The following is a 12,941-nucleotide window of genomic DNA, read 5'->3' on the forward strand; positions in this document are numbered from 1 at the left end:
CTGAGTGTGACCTTGTGACTGTGACTCAGCGGTAGCAGGGCTCCAAGACGTGGGTTCAAGTCCCACTGCAGAGGCTCGAGCACAAAACCTCGGCTGACACTCAGAGGGCAGCACGGATGGAGTGCTGCACTGCCGGCGGCGCCAACTTTCCAACGAGACGTCGGGCCTATTTGGATTTAGTTCGAGGATCGAAGAGCATTGTTTGGATGAAGGGAGGGGGATTTTCCCACTGCCTTGGCCAGCATTCCACCTTCATCCAGACAGTGTCAAAAACAAACCAGCCATGGGAGCTTGCTGTGCAGTGACTGGCTGCTGCCCTTGTCCATATCAGAGAGGTGACTATGGCTTTCACTGCGAGGTATCCTCGAGAAGAGAGAAAGTACCACATCACAAACAGTGGGTGGAGTTTTGTGGGCCTGTTCCGGGTGGGATGGAGCCGTCCGAAACTCCACTGACTTCGGCCGGAACGGAGGGTCACAAAAGCTGGGAGGGCTGAATAATTCCACTAGTTTCTTTTACCATCACCCCCACGCCCCACCAAAGATGGCGGGGTGTGGAGTGGGCAAGGGGGTGCTAAACGCAGGGTGTGCAGGGCCAGTGGAGAGGGGGCAGGGGGTGGTGGGAGGGCGAGAGAGGGCAGGAGGAGGGAGGGAGGGCAATGGCGCAGGGAGGGCGAGGGCGGAGGGAGGGCGACAGCGGAGGAAGGGAGAGGGGCGGGGGAGGGAGAGCGCGGAGTGGGGGTGAGTGCGGGGAGGGGGGGTGAACGCGGAGGGGGGGTGAGTGCGGAGGGGGGGTGAGCGCGTAGGAGGGGGTGAGTGCGGGGAGGGGGGGTGAGCACGGAGAGGGGGTGAGCGTGGAGGGGGGGGGTGAGCGCGGAGGGAGGGTGAGCGCGGAGGAGGGGTGAGCGCAGAGGGGGGATGAGCGCGGAGGGGGGGTGAGCGCGGGGGGGGTGAGTGCGGAGGGGGGGTGAGCGCGGAGGAGGGGGTGAGTGTGGAGGGGGGGTGAGTGCGGGGGGAGTGAGTTCGGGGGCTGAGTGCGGAGGGGGGGGTGAGCGCAGAGGGGGTTGAGCGCGGGGGGGGTGAGTGCGGAGGGGGATTGAGTGCGGAGGGGGGTGAGTGCGGAGGGGGGGGGTGAGTGCGGAGGGGGGTGAGTGCGGAGGGGGGGGTGAGTGCGGAGGGGGGTGAGTGCGGAGGGGTGAGCGCGGAGGGGGGGTGAGTGCAGAGGGGGGTGAGTGCGGAGGGGGGGTGAGTGCGGAGGGGGGTGAGTGCAGAGGGGTGAGCGCGGAGGGGGGGTGAGTGCGGAGGGGGGATGAGTGCGGAGGGAGGGTGAGTGCGGAGGGAGGGTGAGTGCGGAGGGGGGTGAGTGCAGAGGGGGGTGAGTGCGGAGGGGGGTGAGTGCGGAGGGGGGTGAGTGCGGAGGGGGGTGAGTGCGGAGGGGGTGAGTGCGGAGGGGGTGAGTGCGGAGGGGGTGAGTGCGGAGGGGGGGTGAGTGCGGAGGGGGGGTGAGTGCGGAGGGGGGGTGAGTGCGGAGGGGGGGTGAGTGCGGAGGGGCGGTGAGTGCGGAGGGGGGGTGAGTGCGGAGGGGGGGTGAGTGCGGAGGGGGGGTGAGTGCGGAGGGGGGGTGAGTGCGGAGGGGGAGTGAGCGCGGAGGAGGGTGAGTGCGGAGGGGGGGTGAGTGCGGAGGGGGGGTGAGCGTGGAGCAGGGGTGTGGGGGTGGTGGTGTGAGTGCGGGGGCTGGTGGTTAGTGCAGGGGGGGAGGTGGTGAGTGCAGGGGGGGAGGTGGTGAGTGCAGAGGAGGGGGGAGGTGAGAGAGGATGAAGGTGGAAAAGAGTGAGAAGGAAATGAAGGATCTGCACATTCCCAGCACGGCCTGTTGCACCAACCCAGGAAATGTGGAGGATAATGTTCCGAACTTTGGGAACTGGGCCCGAGGATGCCCTGAAAATCGGACTCAGGGAGAATCAGGTCCTGGCCAATGAAACCACCACCACTCAGCTGCAGCCAAATCGAAACATCCCCAGGCTCTGCCACATCCTCCCTCCGATACCAAATGGAGGAATTTCAGCCGGCATCAGCAACTCCTGATTCGTGCAGCCTCCCATAGAGGAAGTGCTGATGGGGGTTGCGGTGGGGGAGGGGTGAAGGGGGGGTGGAGATTCGCTCGCACTTACTCGTTCTTCCACTTCCACACCTCCTCGATGAAGCTCTGCCGACCCAGGTCGTGCCGGGTTTTCCTGGACTGGCGCCACAACCTCTTCTCCACCACCACCTGCGTGGCGATGCCAGCATGGTCGCAGCCCGGGTTCCACAGGGTCGTCTCTCCTCGCATTCGGTGCCTGGTTCCAAACAGGAAAAGAAAAACCAAAGAACCCATTGGAATCCGGTCAACGTCAAATGGAAAATCCCACCCAAGACAAAGCGAGTGGTTACCGAGAATTGCGACTGACCCCGGCCTTTTGTTTTACTGTTAGTCGAGCGCCGATGGCATCAACCCACTGGGAGAGCAACAAACTAACTTGCAGATCTTATTGCTTTCGTCACTGCCACCCAACACCCCCATTCAGCAACTCCATTAGCAAACATAGTCTCCAAAGACTTCCCCACTCTCCCCAGTTAAGCAACAATTCAGACTGCGCGAGCCAACACTTGCTATAAAAACACGGTGGCTGGGAATGGGGGGTGGAAGGGCCATCACACGCAAGGCTGATCATATCCTGGGGGGATGGGGCAAGAGAGTTGTGGGCTGGGGAGGGCTAAAGGGAGGGGGGGGGTGGTGGAGGAGAGAGAGAAGGGGATAGAGGTGAGAGAAGGCGGAAGGGGTGGGTGGAGGAGTGAGAGAGAGAGGGGAGGAGAAAGGATCGGGGAGAGAAAGAGAGAGAGAGAGAGAGAGAGAGGGGTTAATGGAGGGAGAGGGTAATGGAGAGTGGAGAGAGAGAGACAGAGTGTAGTAGATGGAGATCGAGAAAGAAAAAGAGAGAGGGGGAGAGGGAGGGGATAGTGGAGAGAAAGAGAGAGAGAGTGTAGTAGATAGAGAAAGAAAAAGAGAGAGGGGGAGAGGGAGGGGGTAGTGGAGAGAGAGAGAGAGAGAGGCGCTAATGGAAAGAGGCCATTTAGCCCCTCAAACCTGTTCCATCATTCAATCAGACCATGGCTGATCTGCAACCTAACTCCACCAACACCCGCCTTTGCCCCATGTCCCTTATTATCTTTGTATAATTAAAATGCAACAATCTCAGTTTGAAAAATAACAATTCTTTGGGCATCAGTTGATGTTTGCGTGAGAGAATTGCAAACTTCTGCCACCCTTTGCAGGAGCATTTCCTAATCACTGCTGGGAGCTCTGACTCTAATCTCCCCGAGTCCTTCACTCCCCAGCTAGAGGCAACAGTCTCTCCCTCTCTCTGCCCCATCAGTTTCCTTTCATATCTTGAAAATTGGATCAAATCACATCTTGACCTCCTAAATTCCAGGGAATACAACACGAGTTTGTGTAATCTCTCCTTGTAGCTTAACCTCTGTAGTCCAGGTATTATTCTGGTAAATCTACTACTCCTTCCAAGGTCCAACCACCTTGTGCAGGGCTGGAGTCACATGTAGACCAGACCGGGTAAGGACAGCAGATTTCCTTCTCTAAAGGACATTAGTGACCCAGATGGGTTTTTATGACAATCAATGATAGTTGTCATGGTCACCATTACTGAGACTAGCTTTATAATTCCAGATTTATTCACTGAATTTAAATTCCACCAGCTGCCATGGTGGGATTTGAACCCATATTCCCCAAGCAATGGCCTGGACCTCTGGATTACTAGTCCAGTGATATTACTACTATGCCACCATCTCCTCACAATCAATATCTCTCGATAATTTAATGCTTCTTAAAATGCCGCCTACCTTTGTCATTCGCAACTCTGCGTATGTGGCCTTCTATCCCATCATCGACCAATCATTAATAAACACAGTTAAAAATCCCCAACACAGATCAATGCAGGACACCACTAACCATTTAGAGTACCTGTTATTATCCCAACCCTCTGTTTCTATCGCTCAGCCAGGTCAATGATGTGTGTTCAAATCCATGGGTTTCAGCGTTAGCGTCTTTACCAAATGAGCGAGACGTGAGAAAGACCATAAGACATAGGAGCAGAAATTAGGCCATTCGGGCCATCGAGAAAGGGAGGGGAGGGCCTGCTGGAAGTGGGAGAGGTCACTATTTCAAGCCAACTTTATAAACCCTCAAAAGCCCTGAATTCAATGCGATCAACGTCAGAGAAGGTCCCCTCATTGTGAGCTTTCACCTACTACTATCAATACAGAATAAACTTTTTAACAACTGGGGCCACACTCCAAACGCTGTCTTTTCTCTTTCAGCCAGGCACTGAGCAACCTGCCGAGCCTTTTCCAGAACAGCCGATCGTTCCCAGGAGGACCACGGCTGAGCTCAGTGAGTCCCTGATGGGCAGACGTTCCCTGCCCAGCCGCTAACTGCGGGCAGACGGCAGGTGAGGCAGGGCCCACGTCAGGCGCACTGTGTTGAACGCGGCAGGGCATTACCAGCGGGTGAGCGAGTCCTGAATTGCGTTGGTCAGGGCGTGGCCCAGATGCAGGGATCCCGTCACGTTGGGCGGAGGGATGCAGATCATGAACATCCCCTTTGGGTTGGGCTCAGAGATATTTTGCTGCAGGAACAAAAAGAGAAATGATTTGGACATCAGCTCAACTCCTAAATAACACCAATTTGCATTTATATAGCGCTTTGAACATTTTTCTTTTCATTCTTTTGCAGGGTGTGGGCATCACTGGCTGGGCTGGGCCAGCATTGCCCGTCCCTAATTAGCCTTGAGGAGGTGGTGGCGAGCTGCCTTCTTGAACCGCTGTAGTCCATGTGGTGTAGATACACTCACAGTGCTGTTAGGGAGGGAGTTCCAGGATTTTGACCCAGCGACAGTGAAGGAACAGCCGATATATTTCCAAGTCAGGATGGTGAGTGACTTGGAGGGAAACTTCTAGGTGGTGGTGCACCCATATGTCTGCTGCCCTTGTCCTTCTAGATAGTCGTGGGTTTGGAAGGTGCTGTCTAAGGAGCCTTGGTGAATTCCTGCAGTGCATCTTGTAGATGGTACACACTGCTGCTACTGTGCGTCGGTGGTGGAGGGAGTGAATGTTTGTGGATGTGGTGCCAATCAAGCGGGGCTGCTTTGCCCTGGGCAGTGTCCAGCTTCTTCAGCGTTGTGGGAGCTGCACTCACCCAGGCAAGTGGGGAGTATTCCATCACACTCCTGACTTGTGCCTTGTAGATGGTGGACAGGGTTTGGGGAGTCAGGAGTTGAGTTACTCACCTCAGGATTCCCAGCCTCTGACCTTGAACATAATGAAACACCCAAAAGGTGCTTCACAGGAGCCAATATCAATCAAAGCTGACAGACAACGAGACAGGATGAGGAGATTTTTTTTTAAATGTAGAGAGTATTCTCAAGCTCTGAAATGCTCTGCCTGAAAGGGCAGCAGATGCAGGTTTAATGGTAACTTTCAAAAGGGAGCTGGGTAAATACTGGCACGGGAATAAAATAGCAGGGCTATGGGGAAGAAAGCAAATGAAGGTACCAGAGCTCTGCTTTGGCGGGGAGAACAATGAGCTGGCCAATTGCAGACGCTGTCACGGACGAGCTTAACTCTCTCCTCAGCTGACAGGTCACTTATTTTCCAGATAGTGTGAAGACCAAGGAGAGTGGCCGATACCCACACCATGTCCACTCCCCCCACCGAGTCCACTCCCCACCCCGCCACTCCTCACTACCCCACCACCACCCCACCCCCACCTAGTCCAAGGCCTCGGAACCAGGAACATTGCTCTGCGAATATTGCGGACGAGGCAGCAGGGAAAGGTCACGGCCACACGGCCAGGTCGCTTCAGCACTAACACTAACGACACTGTGCGGGTTTAACTTACCTTGTACTCGGGTTTGAAGAATCCTTGCTTTTCCCACCAGGGATACCAGGCAGCTTCCACGTACTGCGGGCTGTAGGAGTCCGGCATTGGGCAGGTCACATCTACAGTGCAGAGAAACAGCAGGTTAGGGGATGTGGCCCACACTCCAACCTTCAGAAAGGCTCTTGAAGTGGGGGTGGGGATGGGAGGAGTGAGAATACACTTGGGGGGTGGTTAGGGGTGGTGGGGTGGGGAGGCGGATGGACGAAATGGAAGAGTGTGGGAGTAGCTCTGGCAGGGGCTCAGGGAAAGAAAGCAGAACGTAACCCTCGGTTGATGGATAACCATTGGCCAGGACACTGGGGAGAGCACCTCTGCTTTTCTTCCAAACAGTATGGTGCAATTGTTTACGTTCACCCAAGAGGGCAGGCAGGGCCTCGGTTTAACGTCCAGAAGACAGCACATCCCCCAGTACTCCCAGGAATGAGAGGGCTGTCCTATGATGAAAGGCTTAGTAAATTGAGTCTACATTCTCTGGAGTTTAGAAGAAAGAGGGGTAATCTCACTGAAATGTACAGATTCTGAAGGGGCTGGACAGGGCAGGCACGGAGAGGTTGTTTCCCCAGCTGGGGAAAGCTAGATAACAGACAGATGGACACATGATTCCTTCTAACCTAAACATCGGTTTATTTACAAAGCACAGTAGAATACAAGTGCAGACTACTTCTCCCTTCCACATATCCCCCAACACTGGGAACTGGTTCTTATGTATCTACCCTAACCTTTCCCCAATATCAGCTGCTCTTAATCACAACTCGGCCATGCACTTAATTGTCACAGCATTTGCAACATTAACATGGCGGACCAGTATCGAGGGGCCGAACGGTCTACTCCTGCTCCTATTTCTAATGTTTCTTAGTACCGTACTGGGAGGGTCAGCCTTTGACTATGTGCTCAAGCCACCACTGGAGCGGGACTTGAACTCTCAACCTTCTGAGTTGTATTGTGTATACTGATGACCTGTTAATATACAATGATACCTGGAAGGATCACGTTGAACAGTTAAGAGCTCTGTTCGGCAGACTGAAGAAAGCTAATCCACTCATACTGTTGGCAAGGAGTGAGTTTTCCAAGGCCAAAGTCACTTATTTGGGGCATATTGTGGATCCAGGCCTAGAGAGGCCAAAATCCAGGCAATAACAGACTTCCCTATACCCGAGACAAAAAAAGGTGCCAATATGGTCCCTGGACATTTGCGGATTCTACAGGAGGTTTGTCCCCAGCTTCAGTACAGTAGTCACTGTAAGGACGAATGTGTTGAAGAAAAATGTGAAAATGTAATGCACAGAATTCTGTCAAACAACATTTAAGAAGTTAAAGGCTATTTTAGTAAATGGACCAGTCCTTGCCATGCCAAATTTTAGTAAACCGGTCAAAGTGTCTGTTGATGTCAGTGACATAGAGGAAGAAGCAGTGCTGCTCCTAGATGTTGACACTATTGTAGAATGACCGGTCAGGTACTTCTCTAGTTCTTAAGTATCAAAAGAAGTACTCAGCTTTTGAGAAAGAGGCTTTAATTCTTGTATTGGCTCATCCAACAGTTTTGAAGTATAAGCGACTAACAGTCAGGGGGAAATATTACCATGACCCACTTTCGATTTTGAAGAAATTCAGGACCAAGTACCTCAGACTATTCCATCAGTTCAATGTATAACTTTTAGGGTAAATGGTTGCAACACGTTCCAGGAGAAAGCAATGTGAGTGCCAATGTTCTGTCCAGAATTTAAAACAGGGGTATAATGGAGAAAGAAAATTTTGAAACATACTACCATAAAAACGGAATCCCACTGATCTTAACTGTCACATACAGTCAGTTGTTATGGCCTTAGGTTGTTGCCAGAACAAAATATTTAATAGTGAAATGTGAGAAGTGGGGGGAAAGAATATTACCGGTGTTGTATGCAGTAGGTTTGTTATTAAAATGTGTACAATATTGTTGAAAAAAGAGACATGTCAAAGCTTTTCATCTTGCACTCTTCAGGACACTTCACAAAATTACCAATATAGTGGGAGGACAACAATTTACACTGTCTTCTCCCTATACTGGTATGCTTGTGGAGTGTCCTGAAGAGTGCAAGACAAAAAGTTTTGATGTCTCTCTTTTCAGCAATACTCAAATTCTGCACTGCCAAACAACTGATGTGTACAATATTATAGGTTGCTATATTTTGACAGTGTTGAAGAGAAATTATTACCACAGTAATTACTAGGTAATGACGTTTCATTTCTTAGGGAAGGTGTTCAGGCTGCTGGACGTTTTAAGATGGCTCTATTTTAAACTGTCTCCTTTGATTCAAGGGAAAATGGAGTAGCTTGGAAAGGGGGAAATGTGACTTCCTATGAAGCTGCCCGGAGACAAGCCGATGTGATCTGGTTACCATTGGGACAGGGGTCCAGGTCAAAACTTATTGAAAGTAAGGTACAAATTGTAACACAAGGACAAAAAAAAAAGAGGAAGTAGCTGTTCTTGCTGTATATAGACGCTCAGAAATAGTAATCCAGAAATATTTGGGGAAGGATACCCACACCAGGTTCTGCTATGCCAAGCAAAAAGAAAGGGCTGTTTTCAAATTAACTTCCAAGCAGAGTGCTTGGATTGTGGAGAGTTCAAGACGAAAGAGTTGTTAGTGAGTGCCTTGCTCCTGGAAGTCCATTTGAGTATTTTTAAAAAATATTTGTTCATGGTATGTGGGTGTCACTGGCTAGGCCAGCATTTATTTCCCATCCCTAGTTGCCCTTGAGAAGGTGGTGGGGAGCTGCCTTTTTGAACTGCAGTTCATGTGGTGCAGGTACACCCACAGTGTTGTTTGGGAGAGAGTTTCAGGATTTTGACCCAGTGACAGTGAAGGGGTGACGATATATTTCCAAGTCAGGATGGTGAGTGGTTTGGAGGGGACATGCAGGTGGTGGTGTTCCCATGCATCTGCTGCTCTTGTCCTTGTCCTTCTAGATGGAAGGGGTCACAGTTTTGGAAGGTGCTGTCAAAGGTGGTTGAGAAGATCAAGTGAAGGGGGCTTTGTTTAAAAGGAAACTGGAAGATTCATCCCAGTGAGGCAGGCAGAAAGCGGGAGGAGCTTGGGGTCTTTCAACACAAGGACCACATTCCTACTGGGAATGCGGTGTGATATGTAAATGTGGTGTGGGGTTCTCAGTTACGCTAAGGAGTTATTAGGGAATGTCTTTTTCCGCAGTTTGCGCATTAGCTGTATACTAAGTAACGTAAAGGTCTTAAAATGTGAAATCATGTTGCGTGATGCTTTTTGTTGGTCACTGGGAAATTCATATCTTTTTTTCTAAAAAAAAGTTATCGATCTCCATGGGGGACTCAATTTCAAAGCAATGTTAAGCACAGTGCCTCCAAGCAGCCTATAAATCCACTACTAGTATCAATCTAATGATCCCAGCTAACAAGGGATCAGATGTTACACAATGAAGTCGCCTCACCTTTTTTCTCTCCAGGAGGAGTCGCAATGTCATACGTAATCACTCCCAGATCCTTCTTTTCTTTCTTCTCCGGTTTGGCTTTTTTCTGGACATGTGGTAGAAGGGTGGGTGGGGGGGGGAGGGGGGGGAAGAAAAATTTTTTAAATCCGTCAGCTTCTCATCCTGCGGTTCAGTTAAATCGGAGGGACAAAGGGCGTGAGCCACACAGACCCAGGGCTGACAGCTGCCGATCTGGGCGGATGCATGTTTCCTGCTCTAGATTCCACTCTTTATTTTGGCTGGAGGTGGTAAGGGAAAAGGGTTAACGCCCGCTGCGTCAAAACAGAGGATCGAGGGATGTCGCACCAACGGGTTGGATGTCTACTTACCGAGGTCAGCGACAGGCATTCTCAGGTTGCATTGCAAAATGCTTGCGATTTCCCCAGTGAGGCTGTCAGGGTGGCTTTAGCCCGACTCTAGCGGCTGGAATTCCACTGGACCGGGTGTCACTTCCGTTTTACACCAGCCCTCCAACGCCCCCCTGACCTCAGCACCCCCCAGCCCCGCCACCCCACCCACAACTGATCTCCCTCAACTTCAGGGGATGGCCATGCATTTGAATAATCCAGTTGCATATCAGGTGGGTTAGGCAAGAATTCCATCCTACCCCCAGCATTGAGAAAAGGTGCTAGAAGGTGAATAGCTTACATCCACGTCACACCTTTCCTGATCTCAGGATGCACCCCCTCGTGGGGAAGAGCTTTTACATCCCGTCCAATTTCACTATCCCTTGAAGTCAAGGCACATCAATAGCGGACAGGGTTGGGGGGTGCGGTGGAGGGGTGGTGTAAAACTGAAATTTCACCCGATCCAGTGGGATTCTGGCCCATTGAGTTGCGTTTAAGTCAGCCTCACTGGGGAATCGTAAGCGCAACCTAAGAATGCCTGTCGCTGACCTCGGTCAGTGGACATTGAACCCATAATTAGAGGCCATCAATATAAGACAGTCGCAAAGAAATCCAACAGGGAATTCAGAAGAAACTTCCTTACCCAGAGAGCGGTGAGAATGGGGAGTGGTTGAAGTGAACAGCATGGACATACTTAAGGCGAAGCTGTAAAAGCAAATGAGGGAGAAGGGAATCGAGGGTTACAATGATAGATTTAGATGAAGCAAAACCCGGAGGAGGCTCGAGTGAAGTATAAACACCGGCATGGACGGGTTGGGAGGAAATGCTCGTTTCTGTGCTGCATATCCTATGTAACCCTATCCAAATGACAGCCACAGCCTGCAATTTGGCTTTGGGTCCTTCCAGGGAGGTGTGAGAAGGTGCAAGTCTTTCTTCAGGGATCAGGGATTGAAGGGGCTCGGGGAGGGCAGGCAGGCGTTCACGAATTCTCAGGCCATTATCTTTCCAAGTACGTCTGGCAAGTGAGATCATAATCCGGGTGCAATTCGAAACCTAGGAAAGAGGAGCAAGGGTAGGCCACATGGCTGCTCACACCTGCTCCACCATTCGGTAATATTAGAGTCATATCTGTCCAGACTGAAGTTTTCTTTTACAAAATAGAAGGACATGGCATGATCTGGACTTTTGGATGTTAACCTGGGACTTTTTTTTTTTAAAAAGGTCATAAATTCACCTTGGAACCATCAGCAAGCAGACCTCTTCCGAGAAATCACCTGACCTTTATGGCACTTGAGGAAGACCTGGTTGTTTGTTTTGAACAGCAACCACTTTAATTGATGGAGGAAAAAAAACTGAAAAGAAGGGTTGATAACTTGCTGGAAATCACATGGGAGAGAGGGAGGAAAGAAACTTAAGCTGCGAACCTGCTTGTTTTGAAGGCAGTCTTGTTGGGGAACAAGCTGAGAAAGGAAGGTTCCCTCTCTCTACCTTGCCTAAAATTGTGTGTGGCCATCAATCTGTAGCCAGAGAACCCTCCGATGAGTGTAACCAGTCTGCATGTGGACCTGCAAAGCTGGACAGTGGGTGGGAACTTCCAGGCGTCCATCGGGACCAGCGACCCGTCTGCACACGCGAGAACTCCAGGTCGACAGTGTCGAGACCCTTCAGACTTGTTCCTTTATTTTATAACGCCCATCCTCCAAAGCCCATCTCTGCAGAGGGACTCTATCTATTTGTCCTTTGTTTGTCTGTGTGTGTGTGTGCTTGGGGAATTCTTAAGGAAGAGATAGATAGTTATACTTCCCGATGACAATTATGTGTTAACCAGTACTTGCAACTTGTTAGAAAGAAGTTGTGTTTTAAAATAAATGAATCATTCTGAGTTTTTGAAAAAAGCCTGGTCAAAGTCTCTTTTCTTCTGGGTACCAGAAGTATAGGTAAACAATTGGCCATTTCGGTGAGAAAATTAAACACTCAAGTGGTACAGCCTGCGGAGTAGTGGGGCTTGTTAATTCATGCACTCCTCCCACCCAAGTCGTAACAGATCATGGCTGACCATCAACCTCAAAATCCTCTTCCCTGCCCATACCCAATATCCCTTCGTGTCTGAAAATGTTATTGATCTCAGCCTTGAGCATATTCAATGCCTGAGCATCCACAGTGATCTGGGGCGGAGACTTCCAAGAAACTGCAATTAGATCATCTGGGATCAGTAAAGCTCGTCTTAAGGGTTAACCCCTCAGGACCAGGGCCCTCCACAGATGCTGCCTCATGTGCCCAGCGTTTCTCTAGCGTTTTCTCTTTTGATTTCGGGTTCTCAGCGTCGAAAGTATTGTGCTTTTGTTTTGGCAAACCCCTACGCTGTTGTTTCCTGCAATACCATTAATGTTTCTTGAAAATATAACAGGAATTTTTATTTTAAAAAAAAGCAGAAAAACATGAATTTGGAATGTCTACACTTAACTGAAAGCCAGAGTAATTGCTCTTCAGGGTGTTGTGCGAGCACTGGAAGTCACAATTGAACCACATTAACACAACTGCAACTTGTTATTAAGACGGCTCCGTTAATATAGCAAACATCCCAAGGTGCTTCACAAGCTCCGTTCTCAAACAAAACGTAACACCGACCCACGCAAGGAGATATTAAGTCAGATGACCAAAAGCTTGGACAAAGAGGCAGGTTACAAGGAGTGTCTTAAAGGAGGAAAGTAAGGTAGAGAGGCAGAGAGGTACAGGGAGGGAATTCCAGAGCTTGGACCTTAGGCAACTGAAGGCGCGGCCACCAATGCTGGAGTGATTAAAGTCAGGGATGTTCAGGAGGCCGGAATTAGAGGAGCGTGGATATCTTGGAGAGTTTCAGGGCTGGAGGATATTGCAGAGATGGGGACCGGGTAATGCCATGGAGGGATCTGAAAACAAGGTGAAGATTTTAAGGCGCTGCTGGACCTGGAGCCGATGCCAATCAATGAGTACAAGGGTAACGGGGAACGAGGCTAGGCGCACGTTAGGTCACAGGCAGCAACACAGGTCACAGGGCGAGTGGCTTACTCTGGAGTAGCCCAAAGTGGCAACAGTGGCTCACTCACCTCCCTGCCGACCTTCACACTGATTCCCACACTGGCT

The 12,941-nt window shown here is 50.7% G+C and overlaps 1 protein-coding gene across 1 annotated transcript in view; it reads right to left on the reverse strand.

Annotated features, from left to right (window-relative positions):
* Positions 1-12,941, reverse strand: part of vars1 (valyl-tRNA synthetase 1) — an 87,780-nt gene that overhangs the window by 57,348 nt on the left and 17,491 nt on the right. Inside the window, exons 6-9 of the mRNA XM_078566444.1 lie at positions 9,433-9,517; positions 5,950-6,050; positions 4,554-4,678; positions 2,171-2,335 (exon numbers count right to left, since the gene is read on the reverse strand). Of these exons, the coding sequence (XP_078422570.1) occupies positions 2,171-2,335; positions 4,554-4,678; positions 5,950-6,050; positions 9,433-9,517 (476 nt within the window). The remainder of the gene's footprint in view (positions 1-2,170; positions 2,336-4,553; positions 4,679-5,949; positions 6,051-9,432; positions 9,518-12,941) is intronic.

The sequence above is a fragment of the Cetorhinus maximus genome, chromosome 21 (genome assembly GCF_964194155.1).
Source record: "Cetorhinus maximus chromosome 21, sCetMax3.hap1.1, whole genome shotgun sequence".
In the NCBI taxonomy this organism is placed as follows: Eukaryota; Metazoa; Chordata; class Chondrichthyes; order Lamniformes; family Cetorhinidae; genus Cetorhinus; species Cetorhinus maximus.